The sequence below is a fragment of the Lipophrys pholis genome (genome assembly GCF_963383615.2).
Source record: "Lipophrys pholis genome assembly, chromosome: 3".
In the NCBI taxonomy this organism is placed as follows: Eukaryota; Metazoa; Chordata; class Actinopteri; order Blenniiformes; family Blenniidae; genus Lipophrys; species Lipophrys pholis.
In genome coordinates, this window is record NC_137627.1 from 1,041,725 (window position 1) to 1,057,463 (window position 15,739).

The 15,739-nt window shown below is 42.4% G+C and overlaps 3 protein-coding genes across 5 annotated transcripts in view; 1 reads left to right on the top strand and 2 right to left on the bottom strand.

Annotated features, from left to right (window-relative positions):
* Positions 1-894, bottom strand: part of snx19b (sorting nexin 19b) — a 54,182-nt gene extending 53,288 nt beyond the window's left edge. Inside the window, exon 1 of the mRNA XM_080459856.1 lies at positions 817-894. The gene's annotated coding sequence lies outside the window, so the exon portion shown is untranslated. The remainder of the gene's footprint in view (positions 1-816) is intronic.
* A 3,767-nt stretch (positions 895-4,661) lies between these two features.
* il4i1 (interleukin 4 induced 1) lies at positions 4,662-11,682 on the top strand. 3 transcript variants are annotated; one of them, XM_080459530.1, is made up of 8 exons: positions 4,662-4,725; positions 5,237-5,298; positions 5,394-5,608; positions 6,935-7,047; positions 8,193-8,394; positions 8,472-8,540; positions 8,651-8,787; positions 9,827-11,682. In XM_080459530.1, the coding sequence occupies exons 2-8, from the start codon at positions 5,268-5,270 to the stop codon at positions 10,593-10,595; spliced, it is 1,536 nt and encodes a 511-aa protein (XP_080315656.1). In that variant the 5' UTR covers positions 4,662-4,725; positions 5,237-5,267; the 3' UTR covers positions 10,596-11,682. The 3 variants fall into 3 exon arrangements, with proteins under 3 accessions (XP_080315656.1, XP_080315657.1, XP_080315655.1); XM_080459531.1 differs by having other exon boundaries at positions 4,666-4,725; positions 5,214-5,298; XM_080459529.1 differs by having other exon boundaries at positions 4,710-5,091; positions 5,214-5,298.
* Positions 11,683-12,483: 801 nt separating this feature from the next.
* On the bottom strand, positions 12,484-14,874 carry timm8b (translocase of inner mitochondrial membrane 8 homolog B (yeast)). Its single transcript, XM_080459532.1, has 2 exons — positions 14,643-14,874; positions 12,484-12,832 (listed from the first exon to the last, which is right to left on the bottom strand). Exons 1-2 carry the CDS (start codon positions 14,742-14,744, stop codon positions 12,665-12,667), a joined length of 270 nt encoding a protein of 89 aa, XP_080315658.1. The 5' UTR covers positions 14,745-14,874; the 3' UTR covers positions 12,484-12,664.
* Between the last annotated feature and the right edge of the window lie 865 nt (positions 14,875-15,739).

Below are 15,739 nucleotides of genomic sequence, written 5' to 3' on the forward strand. Positions count from 1 at the left end.
CCCTGACATCCAGATAAGACCCATCAAATAACTGTAGGAGAAGGATGGAGGTGTAGAATGGAAGGACGCAGTTATTCAGCTGTTTCCAAACGCAGCCTCTGGAAAAACGCGACTCAACAAAGCAGAAGTTCTCAATCAGAAGAAGCTCCATTCAAACGCTCAGAAATCTCAGCTTTCATATACTGTGCGCTTTGGGTGTTTGGCATTTACTCATGAAGCCGAAAAAAAGTATAGCTTCGTTATCAAGAAGTACTTTCCGTAGCAAAAAGTACTGCGTCCCATCGCGGGAGCGCGCGCGCGCTCAGGCGACCTGCAGTAACGCCACACCAGACCCCTTTCAGAAAAAAGACAATTTACCTTTTACTTGTTGCATAGCGTCCATAACCGCAACAAACAAGGCCTTTTGGGGACTTCACACTTCGCAAAATGTAAATTCCGGGGATTCGGCATCGATGTCAGTGGAACTGGAAAAACATGTCGCTGTGAAACGATGATGACGGAGAAGCCACATGACTCTCACTCCGCTGTCAGTTAGTAACGCAAGACGAGCGGCTGCACATCGCTATCTGAGGGATGCGATGGCAATTGTTGGTTTTTGATGCCCTGCAAACGTGCCGAATTATTGAAAAGTGTGTGAAATGTCCGCATTAACGTCCTGATCATGTGCTATCACGCCTGTACAAATATACCCACATTTAGCGAGATGCCAAAGAATCGGGCGTTTTAGGCTGCAGCTGGACTTTACTGATGTCTATTGGTTATTTATTTCTACCAAACAAATAGGATCTTTGTAGGGAAAAAGGAGGAAACAATTACCTGAACGAGGTGTTGTGGCTCAAACGGAGGTCTCGTGAGCGACTCGGCGACAACTGAGCCCCTAATGTTTACTTCCTGCTTGTGGTGACGTAATCCTGATGACGTACGGACGGAGCTTTTATCTGAAAGTCATATTTTTCCCAAAAAATTATAATAATTTTAAAAACAACCTCTTTCAAAATTCGTTATGGTCTTTATTAACCTGCATAAGAAAGGATTGGGCCACCATATAAAAAAAATAGAATAATTCATTAAAAAAAAAAAACTTGACTTAAAAGCTGACTGAGAAATGAATCCGTGTATTTGTTACTTCCAGAGTAGACTATTGTAATCCATATTATCAAGGTGTCCCAATGACAGCTTAAATAGTTTTTAATTGCTTTAAAATGGTGCAGTGGGAGCACTGACAGGAATGTGTTTTAGCTTCTCTTCATTGGCTTCCTGTTAAATCTAGAATAGAATTTAAAATCCTTCTTGTAACTTATAAAGCTCTTCACAACCAGACTCCACCGTATCTTAAAGAGCTGTTAGTCCCACACTGGCCCAGCAGAACACTTCATTCTCAGAGTGCTGGTTACTGGAGGTTCCTAGGTAGGCAGCCTCCCCTCATGTGGAACCAGTAATTGTTGGGTTTTCTCTATAAGAGCGTGTTGATTGTATTTGGTGCTTTACAAATAAGATTTAAATGAATTGAACTTGAGATTAATTTCTGCATTATAACCTCAGCAGGCACATCAGCATAACTGTCAAGCAGAGTACACCCCTGTACATATACAGTACATACAGTACATACAGTACATACAGTACATCCCCACTTCCTGTATGAAGGAGGCCTGAAGACAAGTAAAACAATGGACCATTTTCAGGTGCTGGACTCAACATATATAAGTGCTGTCATATCCCTGAAGGTTGGACCGTCACTTAGCAACACTGAGAGTGGATTGTTCCACTGGTTGGTGCTAGAACCTTTTCTGGGATTGGCAAGAATCTGTTTCTGATCTGCAGCTGGGCTTCTGAGAAAACATTTATCTCTCACTTGGAATTTTGGGATTAAAATCTAAAAATGTTATTGTCTACTGGGAACTCTGAGATTTATAATGATAATATTGTAGATTAGAATAATAATTTTCACCAGAATTCGAAAAAAAGAATAAAGCCACCTTCTTCCTTGGGAATTGAGGTTTTTGTTTTTTGTTTTTTTTGTTTTCCTCCCCCAACTGCATATGAGATTAAAGACAGAATTCTGACATCTTCATACTTTGAGGCTGAAATCAGAAATTGTATTTTTCCGTCCATTTGAGTTTGAAGGGTTCGGGTCTGGATACTGTAATCTGGATACTTGTTAAAACTTGATCTTATTAGCCGCAAGCTCTGGAGCGTCTCCGTGGCAACAGACATTGAACTCCTTTGCTCTAATCCACGAGGTGCCTCTCTCATCCTCTTTGTATGGGACAGTTAGTCGCAGTTTTTTGAGATTTATTAGGAAACGATTAGTCGTTAACGTCCCAAAGTCCCAAATACACGCAGATGAAAACAAAACCTTATCCCAACTTTCGTTGGTAAATGTAACTGAAACAAAACCCAATAAGTACGTGTGTGTGAGTAACAGTGTAAACCAAAGGGAAACTTGCCCCAGTACTGATTTATAATAGGGTAACTTACCCAACACTGCACATTACTGATTAACACGACTGTGGTTCTTCTTGAAGCCTCATCTTCCCTCGTTCTGCTGAAAGGAACATGAAATAAAAGCTGACCCTTGAGTTGTGACAGTGCGTCTGTGGGTTTGCTGAACAGGTGGGTCACCTGTCATTGTCACTTGAGCTGCAGGCCGGCTCGCTTCTGCTGCTTCGCTGTGACATCCACTGGAAGTACAGGTATTTATAAAGACTTCAAATGTACGTTTATTATCAGTTCAAATCCCATATTTTATTGATACAGTCACACATAGCTCTTCAGCACATAGTTATGTTTTTGTTTTTAAGTTCTTTTTGGGTTTCTCTTTGTTAAAAGCACCTAGTAATGACTGTGTTGTACGTGGCTTTATATAAATAAGGCTGAATTAAACTGAATCTTGTTTCCACGTGGTTGCACAGCGAACAATATTTTAAAGGAACGCTAATCTTTAATTACTTCTTTGGTTTGATGTCTATAATAAGCATGACCTGTTTACTGTCTTTCAGTGATAATTGTTGACTTTTAGGGCCCATTTACACATTTTCAAGTGAAAATGCAAAACTTTTGCTGCATTTTGGCGTCTGTTTACACAACATTGGTGCTCAAAGCCACCGAAAATAAACTTTTTGGAAAAATGCTCCAACTCAGTTCTTGTGTAAACTGGGGGAGAGAATACTTTCTGGAAACTCTTGGGCTCCTTGTGGACGGAAGAAACACCGTAGTTAATAGTTGTTCTGTACAGGTAGATGGACAATAACAACAATGAGTGTCATGACTCCCAGTCCAGATTACAACAACAGTCCAACTTGGTTGTCTATCCATAGTGATGTCTGTGTTCTCCCATTGTTCGGGTGGAAATCGTATTGTTGGAAACAGCACTCTCTAGTGGCCAAACATGATAACTACATCATTTTCAGTTTCCGCTGTTTCCATGTAAACGGACAAAAAAGAAATCACCATGCAAAGACAAAACTGTTCTGAAATAAAAACACAAAAATTATGCATTTTCATTTCAAATGTTGTCATGTGAATCTTATTCAACATGGATTTATGTGGTTTCAGTGGCAACGATACAGTTTAAACTGTATATTATGTGGAGAGAACATGAAAAGTAAAAAGATGTGATTTCAATGCTGAACAGTAAACATGGCAAAAAAGAAATGCCTGAATACTTCATTGTTATTAAAAAAAAAAAAGAATTAAAACTGCTAAAAAGGCTGAAACATCTGAAACAACTGAAGTGGTGTACAGAAAGTTGCAGCTTAACAACAGAAATGGCTAAAATCGCTCAAATAAATCTGTTGAAATAGCTAATATTGGAAAACCCTAAATAAAATACAAATATAAATGAAGGTAAAACTAAACAAATAGCCGACACTGATAAAACTGATAAAACTGCTGAAATGGTTTGAAAAAGTAACGATGCTAAAATGGCTAAAACATTATAAATGTAAATCTTTGAATGTACCTAAACACAGTACATATGCTAAAAGGATCAAAACTGATCAAGCTGATAAAGTGGTTAAAACGGGTCAAATAAGCTAAAACAACAAGAACAAAAATACTATGAAAAATAAAAAACTACTGAAATGGCCAAAACAGCTAAAGACCCCTGAAACAGCTGAAATCAATAAAACAGCTAAAATGGCTTAAAACGGTTTCAAAACCCCTAAAATGGTTTAAACATTTAAAACAGCTACAACAACCACAAAAAAAGTTTAAAATAGATAAAACATAACAAAGAAATAACATATATGAAACGGCTGAAATATTAGAAACTGCTAAAACTGCTAAAACTATTAAAACTGTTAAAACTGTTCAAACTGTTAAAACTATTAAAACTGCTAAAACTGCTAAAACTGTTAAAACTGTTAAAACTGTTAAAACTGTTAAAACTGCTAAAACTGCTAAAACTATTAAAACTGTTCAAACTGTTCAAACTGTTCAAACTGTTCAAACTGTTCAAACTGTTCAAACTGTAATGTATTTAAGTGATGATTTTGCTCTCTGGGGGGTTTTTATGGGTGCAAAGTCAGCTGGAAGTGTCTGAGTCATAAAGGTTCCAGGCCTTGAAAGTTCCTTTTATCATTTCCAGTCAGTCACATTTGAGTTTTGTTTCATGAGAAAACACAACAAAGCCCCGATCCTGAAATCTTAACCCTTCTTACTTTTGGTTTCTTTTAGACTCTCAGCTCGCTGGTGTGAGCTGTGGAGCCACACAGGAGAACCTGGGTGAGTATGAGAACATCGGCTGTCAGGGGAGGCTTATTTGGGAGAAGTCTGACTGAGTCTTATTGAAATGAATGAAGATGGAGGAAATGAGGTATGCTTGATGGACTGGTCGAGCCCGGCTAATCTGATTTGTTCAGTGTGGTTGACTCTGGAGCCGCTGTGGGAAAATATTTCTGGAGGACCTGGTGGAGCCTCATTAGAATTACCTTGTGTGCAACTTCACACTCGCAGCACTTCCAGGTCGTCCATGCAGCCTGTGGTGACGAGGGTCACAGACGATCATTTAGCTTACCGCCGGGCAGCGCTCACTTTTCCCGGGCCATGTACGGCTCGGTGTCGCCTTATGACACACTGAGAGTGACAGAGGTGAGTGGAGCGCCGGCTCCTGGGATCGTGACTTCACTGAGGGACGGACGGGTTCTATTGTTCACCACTCTCAGGAGAGTCCTGCGTGGCTGTTGACCTTGTGTGATGGCTGTCTTTGTCAGGTTTCCCTTTCCTCTCAGAGCAGAAGGAAGAGACTGTGGAGCTCCGTCGTCCAGATGATGCCTCCGATGGCGCTCTGCAAGTTCTGTAAGAGCCACGAAGGACGTTGGAGACCCTTCCTGCTCTCATGGTGATGACACAGCTTCAGATTAGTGAGGTGGTTCTGTCTGTCCCTCCATCAGTTCCCCTGGTTGTGGTGGGCGTCCTGGTTTTCACCGTCAGCGGGATCATTGGGGACCCTCTGTTGGATTGCCTCCAGGACAGCGACTACAGCGAGCTGCTGGGCATCGTGGAGAAAGGTCTGCCCGCCACCAAGACTCCTCGACACATCGCCATCGTCGGAGGGGGCATCGCCGGGCTGACCGCCGCCAAGTTCCTGGAGGACGCCGGACACAAGGTGAGTGGCCAGGAAGACGTTAGCACTCCTTCCTCTGATTGGTTCCTGGCTGAAAGGTGGTGGCCATCTTTGATTTGCTTCGTATTTATTGTAAATATCAGTTTTCATGCATGTCACATGCAGACACTCGATAAAAATGGTCTTAAATATCCAAAATGATCCGAAGCACAAACTTAACAAACTTACCAAGAAAAAAAAAGAAGCTTCACATACCTGTTTTTTTTTTTTAAATATATACGCATTATATTCTTAATGGTTTAACCTGATTCATACATAAACACACACACACACACACACACACACACACACACACACACACACACACACACACACACACACACACACACACACACGCACATACATAAATACATACGTATGGAGGTAAATCCAGGCCAAAAGGTTTGTTCATTTGAAGAAAAATGAAAAATGAACTCGGACAAAAATTTTAACTTCACAAAAATAGAATCTGAAAGTGAAAGGAAGTTTTGTGAGATCCTAATCTGAAGAGTGAAAAATGAAAATAAAGGATTTTATCAAAAGAATTCCAGACCTGAATCAAAATTATATATTTTTTTACTTTGCATACATACATACATACATACATACATACATACATACATACATACATACATACATACATACATACATACATACATACATACATGTTTCTATGTTTACCAAATATACATCTTTCTTTATATTTATTTAAATAGATATATATCTATGTATCTAAATCTGAGGCTGTCTATACTTCCAACTATATCTGTATAACCTATATCTATATCTATATCTATATCTATATCTATATCTAGGTAGGTCTATATCTATATTATTTCTAAATTTCTATCTAAATTGATGTGTGGTCTATATCAAATCTGTATCTATGTTTATGCCCGTCTCTGTTTATATCTATCTATCTATCTATCTATCTATCTATCTATCTATCTATCTATCTATCTATCTATCTATCTATCTATCTATCTATCTATCTATCTATCTATCTATATCTATGTGTGTATTTATAATATATGCACACAAACTATCTGAAATTAAGAGTCTTAATTGATGTTAACGTATATATTTACTTCTATAAGTTTGAAATCTCTAACTGTAGGATCTAACTATATATCAATGAGCCTGCACCATAGTGTTCACTATGACTGTATTTTGTTATATTTGTTGTCCGTTCCTCGGCGTGTAGCTTGAAGAGGCGTTGAGTCAAACTGGATCGTATTAATAAGTGTTTCTAATATTGTGTCCACCCCATGAAGACTCTGGACACTTTTAGACATGTCTGCTGTGTAAAGGAGGATTTGTTCCCGTCAGGTGACCATCATAGAAGCCAGCGGCCGCATTGGGGGGCGTGTGGAGACGTTCCGGAACAGAAAAGAAGGCTGGTATGCAGAAGTGGGAGCCATGAGGATCCCCAGCTTTCACAAGTGGGTTGAAGACGGGCGAGTCTGTGTTCAGACCTGAAGGCAGGAAATCTTTAGGACTTGTTCAGACCCGAAGGCAGGAAATCTTTAGGACTTGTTCAGACCTGAAGGCGGGAAATCTTTAGGACTTGTTCAGACCCGAAGGCAGGAAATCTTTAGGACTTGTTCAGACCTGAAGGCGGGAAATCTTTAGGACTTGTTCAGACCTGAAGGCAGGAAATCTTTAGGACTTGAAGAATCGTTTTAACTATTTCCACCAAATTATTTAAAACTATGTTGAACCTTCGGAATGAAGACAATACAACTTATAGCTTGTATAGAATTTAGGACTTTTAAGAATTATTATGAAAAACCACTCGACATTGTATTGTCGTTTTTAGCCATTTAAGCTGTTTTGGCAATTTAAGTAGTTTCACTCGAGTTAGTCAATTTAGCAGTTTAATCCATTTTTACTCACTTGAGCTCTTTTCTTGCTGTTTTAATAGAAGTTTTAGAACCCCCCCCCCCCCCCCCCCCCCCCATTTAGGCCCTGATTACACGACCATGATTTCAAGTGAAAATACTAAACTTTCATTGCATTTTGCGTGTCCGTTTACTGAAAATGAAACTTTTTGAAAATAGCCCCCAAGGTGGAACTTTTTGAAAACGCTCCGACTCCGTTGCTGTGTGAACGGGACAAACAACACTTTTTAGAAAAGACTCGCGCTCCGACTCCTTGTAGACGGCGTAAATGCTGCTTCTGTGCATGCAAACCACGGCGGCAGTAGAGAGCTGATCTGCACATACGGCTAATAGATGGACAATAAGAACGTTTTCCTCCAGAGTGTCAAGACTCCATGTTCCATGTTCCATGTTCTCCTGGGACTTGATAGTTTTAGTAAGTCACTGTGTCCATGTTCTCCCATTGTTAATGATCATAGCGTAGTGTTCTCGGCACACGTCTGTGGTTTCATTACAAAAACAAACAATTCTGCCCAATATGACACAATTTTCCGAACATTTCTGTGTAAAAGTGAAACTTTTCTAAAACAGGAAAGGGAAAGCGAAAGCAATGCGTTTTCATTTAACTGTGTGCAAACGGAGCCTAAGAAGAACTGTCTCCTCTAATGTTGGTCTTTGATGAAGGAGATGAAAATCATTTGTTTCAGGATTCTGCTTTCATTTATCTCGAAATTACAAATCCCGCTGAGCCGCTTCATCCAAGACGACATCAACACTTATTACTTTGTGAACGGAGCGGTACATAAAACCTACGCCGTGGAAAACAACCCTGCTGTGCTGAACTACAGCTTGACCGAACGAGAGAGAGACAAGTCTGCTGCCAAACTCTTCAGTCAGACGCTGTGGAAGGTGTGTGGACGATCTTCTGACCGCTGAGTAACGCCGAGTCTGCACGTTTACAGTCCTCTCGTTCCACATGTACGCAGGTGAGGGATGACCTGAAGGTGATGGGCTGCAGTGCCATGTTGGACAAGTACGATTCCTACACAGTGAAGGTACGCTGTTGAGATATCTTCACTTCACACTCACAGTTCTCCACGGATAAAATAAAACCTAAGCTGGCATGCCTGGCCCTAACCGGAGTTCCCCATGTGACTGCTGACAGGAGTACCTGGTGAAGGAGGGGAACCTGAGCCGCGGTGCTCTGAGGATGATCGGAGACCTTCTGAATGAAAACAGCCTCTTCTACACGTCACTGGTGGAGACGCTGTACGTACAGTCAGACATCAGCGACGACGTACAGTGAGTAGAGTTACACTTACTACTTTGGCCGCCGTCAGCTTCCGAGTAAAGTCTGTTTCATAGCTCACGTTATAGTTCCTACTGAGAAAATCCTCTCCAGCTCTGAGCTCAATCAGGCCAGGGGTTTGTCAAACATAACATCTGGTCCAAATCAGGCCAGAGAATGATTGTAATAGCAGTTGTAATAGCAGTTGTAATAACAATCTAACTTTGTTTGCCCATTTGAATGTCTCTGTACTCCCATGGTTTGTGTTAATAGTTTATTGTTCTCCGTGTGGCTTCATTACTAAACAATCAAAAGCCTCAGCTCCTGGCCTGACATGCTCACTGCATAGTTTTCAGCTTTTCTACCTTTTTTGGGTAAATGTACATCTTTTTCTAAATTTTGCTTGTAAACGTGATGAATCAGCATTAGCAGCGAAGCCATACGGACACCGAGGAATGCAGTACACTGTCACTGTAGGAATACATGCATGTTTACTGTCGCACCATCCCAGAATCTTACCAACCATCTGTGGATAATTGATCGTGTTTCCCATCGACGTGGTGGTTAAAGTGGTTAAAACCACTTATTTTTCTTGAAAGTGTTTAACTTGTTAATGATTTGAAAATAAAATGTTAAATTATAAGAAGTACTTATACCATTTTGCATTAAAAGAAAGAGAAACATGTGTACCTATCGCAGTCACTCATATGAAGTACTATGATGCTGGTTTCACCGGCCTGACTCCAGATCGGTTTTGACCGCTGGATGAAAATAGATTTGACGCCCCTGGATTAAGCAGCTTTATACCAAAACAGGGTCCTAACGTCTTCCTGGACTTCTTTTGAAGTATGTCAGGGATTTATTTTCTGTCAGTTCATCATTGTGAGCATCACTTTTCAAATCCTGTACGTCCAATCACGTTACAGTGTAAGAATATGGATATATATATATATATATATATATATATATATATATATATATATATATATATATATATATATATATATATATCAGTATTGTGAATGAAGGGGTGTGACGGGTGTGTTTTTCCAGGTACTTTGAAGTGACTGGTGGATTCGATCACCTCCCCAGAGCGTTCTACCAGCTGTTAAATGCCTCCATCATCCTCAATAGCAAAGTGAAGCTCATAGATCAAACCGGCGGCAGCAATGTGACGCTGAAGTACCAGGACTGGAGGAATCCAGGCTCTTCGGCCAGCCTGACAGTGGACTACGCTCTGGTCACCTCCACGGCCAAAGCCACGCTCTTCATCGACTTCCAGCCGCCTCTCTCCGGGGACAAATCGGAGGCGCTGCGCTCGGTTCACTACGCCAGCTCCACCAAGGTGGTGCTGAGCTTTAGGGAACGCTTCTGGGAGAAGGAGGGCATCCGAGGGGGGAAGAGCATCACAGACCGGCCGTCTCGCTTCATCTACTACCCCAGCCACGGCTTCCCCGACACCGCCGCGGGGGCCCTGCTGGCGTCCTACACCTGCTCCGACGACTCCACCCTCTTCCAGGGGATGAGCGAGGACGAGCTGATGGCCGTGGCCCTGGAGGACCTGGTGAAGATCCACGGGGAGTACATCCGGCCCCTGTGGACGGGCGGCATGGTGAAGAAGTGGGGCTTGGACCCGTACAGTCTGGGGGCGTTCGCGCTGTTCACGCCCTACCAGCAGGGGCACTACGCCAGAGACCTGTTCCAGAGCGAGGGCCGGGTCTTCTTCGCGGGGGAGCACACGGCCACCCCTCACGGCTGGATCGAAACCGCCATGAAGTCTGCGCTCAGGGCGGCGAAAAACATCAACAGCCTCACTCTTTAGGTCGGATTTTTAGTTTGTCCGATGAACCGAACACTCGGGCGTCAGCCTTGAGACCTCAAGTTGGAAAGAATCCACAGTAAAAATTAGAGCTTCACCGATGCCACTTCTTTAAAGGAAGGTTACAGGTACTAATACTAACCTTTAGCTACTTGCCAATACAGAGTACCGATATGGGTACTTATTAAATGACATAAAGTCTAATTTATACTCCATATGCAAACAACATGCCAGGCCAGGCATCGCAGTGAACCTCCTCCGTACAGATCTAATTAAATCCTTTAAATTACGGATCATTTTAAACAGCAGTGAAGTTAATCAAATTATTAAACCCAAAAAAACGGAAACAAATATTTATTTGTGTTATTTTTTTATAGTCGTTTAAGTTGACATTTTTGTCCTTAATGACTTCAGAGCGTAGTATTTTTTCAGTATTCTTTTAGATACTGGATAAGATTCTCTTTTTCACAATATCAAACAGATGAAGAGGAAAAATGTCTCTGATGATGCCTGAGGGCTTAATGTTGCTCCATCAGCCACCAACCTTCCTGTACATTACTTTATGTTGAGGATATATTTATTGTAAACTGGGACTGAGGAAACCCGAACACATCTTCCTTTGATAAATTCTTTCATTTTTAAGAGGTCCAGGAAAAGAGCCGGACGATGCTAAAGAAAATCATTACTTCTGACTCTACATGTCTTATTAAAATATAAGAATATATACTGTGGTTATATATTTTCATCATCAAAGTTAACAGTTATTTGATTTTTACGGTTTAAGCTGGTAAACGTATCACAGCCCGGCGCTGCTGGAGCCACTGAGCAGTGGAACTAACGAGTCGGGTCCAAATGTTTCTGCTGATTCTTTATCTGTGTTGGACGAACTCTCTTTCACCTCCTCTTGATATTCTGTCGGAACATAATTTAGTCTTGCTTTTGTCCTTCTCATTACAATTAAAGAACGTAAGTATGGCGTGAATATAAGTATTATATAAGATAATTCATTGTCATCAGATAATTGTATTAAACAGCATCTCTCACTGAATGTCAATAAAATATCAATTGTAAAATAAATAGCTGAACCTTCATCAGTCCTTTATTTGAATCAGAATATCCACTACAACTGTTTTCATCCAAGTACATTATACTGCACAACTTTATTAGAAAATCCACATTGAGGGGATTTAAAAATTGATTAACTGAGAAGCATTGACATGGATTGGTAAAATATTATGATATAAATACAATATTAATAAAATTGGGTTTTATTTACACCGATACTAATTGATGATTTACTTAATCAGCATCATATAATTATTCCTCCATATTATAGTTATTCATAGAATTGCAACACCACTTGTTTCCCTTGTATGGTATAAGCCCTAATAATGATCCCATCATGTATTTTGAATCATTGATAAAAGCAGATAAGATTAAAAGCAGAAATAAAATCAGAAAAATGTAAGTAATCTTGTAATAAAACGGTAATAACCGCTACGGCAAACTGATAACAAAGATGTGTTATCTGACTGACATGGCCGTCAATACGCTGCTTAATGGAAGGTTCTGTTCAGCTCGTATTGTTCTGAAGGCCGTCGTCAGACGTCCAAAGTTTAATGACCTTCAGTCGGTCGCAGCGTTTCCAGAAAGTTCCACCTCGGGAACCGTTCTCAAAACGTTTCCTGTTTTTAGAGACACGTTGTCGTGTAAACGAAAACCCAAAATGCAACGGGAGATTCGTGTTTTCGCTTGAAATGGTTGCCGTGGAAATGGGCCCTCAGAACAGAACCAGATTAAAACTATTTGAAAAAAACAAAAACTGTATGAAGTATTGTTAAAATGGAATTTGGTTGTAAATGACTGGTGAAAAGACGAGTGTGACGCCGTGAAGATTTACTGAAAAACACTTTAATAGCTTCCAACACCTTTAAGGAAACCAGTCGCTCCATACAGAGACCCCCCATGGGGCGACATGCATCAGTACGCTGGAGTTCAGGTCTCAGCGTCCCACCGGGACACGGCCGTCCCTCCCAGCAGCATCGGTCCAAAGCCTTAACGCAGTCCGACGGTCAGTGAGCGCCTTTCTGCACCATCTGGGTGAAGCGGTTGGTGATGGTCAGGGTGGTGTCGATGAAGCGCTCCACGCAGCTCACCAGACACGTCTCCGTCCGGTGGTCCAGCTTGGAGCCGGGACTGTCCACGCACTTGTCCCAGCAGACGTCCGTAAAGGTGTGCACCTGCATGGACGGACACGTAAATCATCACCAGTCATCCATCAGCCGCTCAAGACTTCCAGTTTACGGCAGGAACTGGTTGCAAAATGTGACCTCATCCACATCTCACTTTGTTCAGAGGACAACACGTGTAAACAGGAAGTATTCTGTCTGATGCCTTCATGGAAGACGAACATCCACCCTGGGCCTCAGAGCCTCCGCTGATCTCAGGTCGAGTAAAACTACGGCCCTGTGTACGCGGCAACGACTTCGAGGGAAAACGTAAAACTTTCATCATGGTTTGGTTGTTTGTTTCCATGACAGCGCTGCTTGGAGCCACTGAAAGCACAAGTTTTTTTTTAATTGTTTCCAGAATGGAACTTTTCGACAATATTCAGAGTCTGTGGTCATGTAAGGAAAAGGAGAAGGACAATCTCTGGAAACACTGGAGCTCCGCCGCCAAGTCCACAGTGAAAGTCCTGTGTGTCATGACTCCCTGTCTATTTTCTCCGGGGACAGTTGAACAGTTGAATCACCGAAGGAATCCAACTTAACCCCGCGATCAATGTTTAAAGAGTGTTGTTCTCTGAGAGGATGTGTGTGTGGGGCCTTCAGGTATTTGGGAGAAATCAAAAGATCCCTTCCTACCAAAGATCCAACAGCACTGACGTCATTTCTTGGTTAATATTTTCCCAAACACTGAATTGTCGATCCTGGACAGCTTCTCCATCCCACACACACACATTGAGAATCATGATTTAACCAAACATGTTGTTTTGGATTGAACCTGAAGCACTGGAAAGTAAAGCCACACACACACACACACACACACACACACACACACACACACACACACACACACACACACACACACACACACACACACACACACACACACACACACACACACACACACACACACACACACACACACACACACACACACACACACACACAGGGACGATCTGCAAGTTTCCTGTTTTCTAACAACAACAATCACTGATTTTATCACTTGATCAATCAAAATAGAATGATCATAGTTTATATCTGAGCGTGGAGACACATTGATCAGGTGATCATTCAGTCCATACAGGTATAATTATCTACATCACCTGGAGGTTTCGACTTATATTTCATGTGCAATTACAAAAAAAGGTAGAACGTGTATGTTCACATAGTTCAGGCTGATTACATGTTAAAAACACGTTAAATCCACTTAACGCGGATTCTATCAACGTTAGCAGGGATCGAGGCTCACACTCCGGCTACATGTGAGAGAGGAGAGCCGGGGATCGAGGCTCACACTCCGGCTACATGTGAGAGAGGAGAGCCGGGGATCGAGGCTCACACTCCGGCTACATGTGAGAGAGGAGAGCCGGGGATCGAGGCTCACACTCCGGCTACATGTGAGAGAGGAGAGCCGGGGATCGAGGCTCACACTCCGGCTACATGTGAGAGAGGAGAGCCGGGGATCGAGGCTCACACTCCGGCTACATGTGAGCGAGGAGAGCCGGGGATCGAGGCTCACACTCCGGCTACATGTGAGAGAGGAGAGCCGGGGATCGAGGCTCACACTCCGGCTACATGTGAGAGAGGAGAGCCGGGGATCGAGGCTCACACTCCGGCTACATGTGAGAGAGGAGAGCCGGGGATCGAGGCTCACACTCCGGCTACATGTGAGCGAGGAGAGCCGGGGATCGAGGCTCACACTCCGGCTACATGTGAGAGAAGAGCGCCGGGGATCGAGGCTCACACTCCGGCTACATGTGAGAGAGGAGAGCCGGGGATCGAGGCTCACACTCCGGCTACATGTGAGCACAACTAGCACACCAACCTGAGCCTGGAACTGCGCCTTTTGCTGCTCGATAGCGATCATACGCTGAAGCTCGGAGGCCTCCGCTTTCTCCGACGCGTTGAGCTGATCGAAACTGTCCATTTTCTGTTCTTGTGGAAATGGTTATAACGCGACTGGAACGGTTGTAACACCACTGGCAGCCGGTTCACGAGCTGCTGCTGCAGGACTGAGCGGAGGTGACCTCTGCGTTCGTTCACCACGGTGCGCCGAGGCGGAGGAAACAGTGCAGATCTATAAATGACATGATGGGCCGCACGCCGCGATGGCTGCCGAACGTGACATTTGTAAGTCAGCGCGCCGAAGCGCCGTAACATGTGACGCACACGGGGGCGGGTCATGTCTCACAGGAGCCTTTTCCGTCTTTACATTAAAGTTTACACATCTTTTCAGCAAATACTCTTCCTGCTGTCAAACCTTTATGTGCACGTACTGATAGTTTAGTATTTTTTTCTATTTCATTCAATTCAATTCAACTATATTTGTATGGCTCCACATACAACAGTCATTTCTGGGTGCTTTTAACGAGAGAGAAATTAATATTTCATTATATGTACAATGAATTACTAGTCTGTGTGGAGCAATACTTTTAAGACTTTCCCCCTCAAATGTTTTATCTAATTGTCTTTAAAATAGTCTATTCTATCTTATGGTTAATTTCCTATTGAAGAAGAAACATCAATGAGGATTTCTTCATCTCAAACTATTTATTGAAACAAATGCTGACAACAGTGGTGGGTAAACCACAAGAAAAATACTAATGTCTAATTAACTTATCGTGAGTTTGAGCATCAATTACAGCTTGATGACGACGTCTCATGCTGTTCACAAGTGGACTTATTGTCTGCTGAGGCGTCACACTATTCTTGAAGGGCAGCCCTCCGATCATTGAGGTTCTCGGTAGACGGATACGAGCCTCTATGTAGCCTCCCAGCTGATCCCAGAGGTTTTCTATGGGATTCAGGTCCCAAGAAAGTGCAGGTCACTCTATCTGAGGCAGAGTCTCCAGCACTTGTTCCCTCATGATGATACCATGATGTCCTTCATGTAAGATTGGCTTGTCACTTTAAAATTCACAA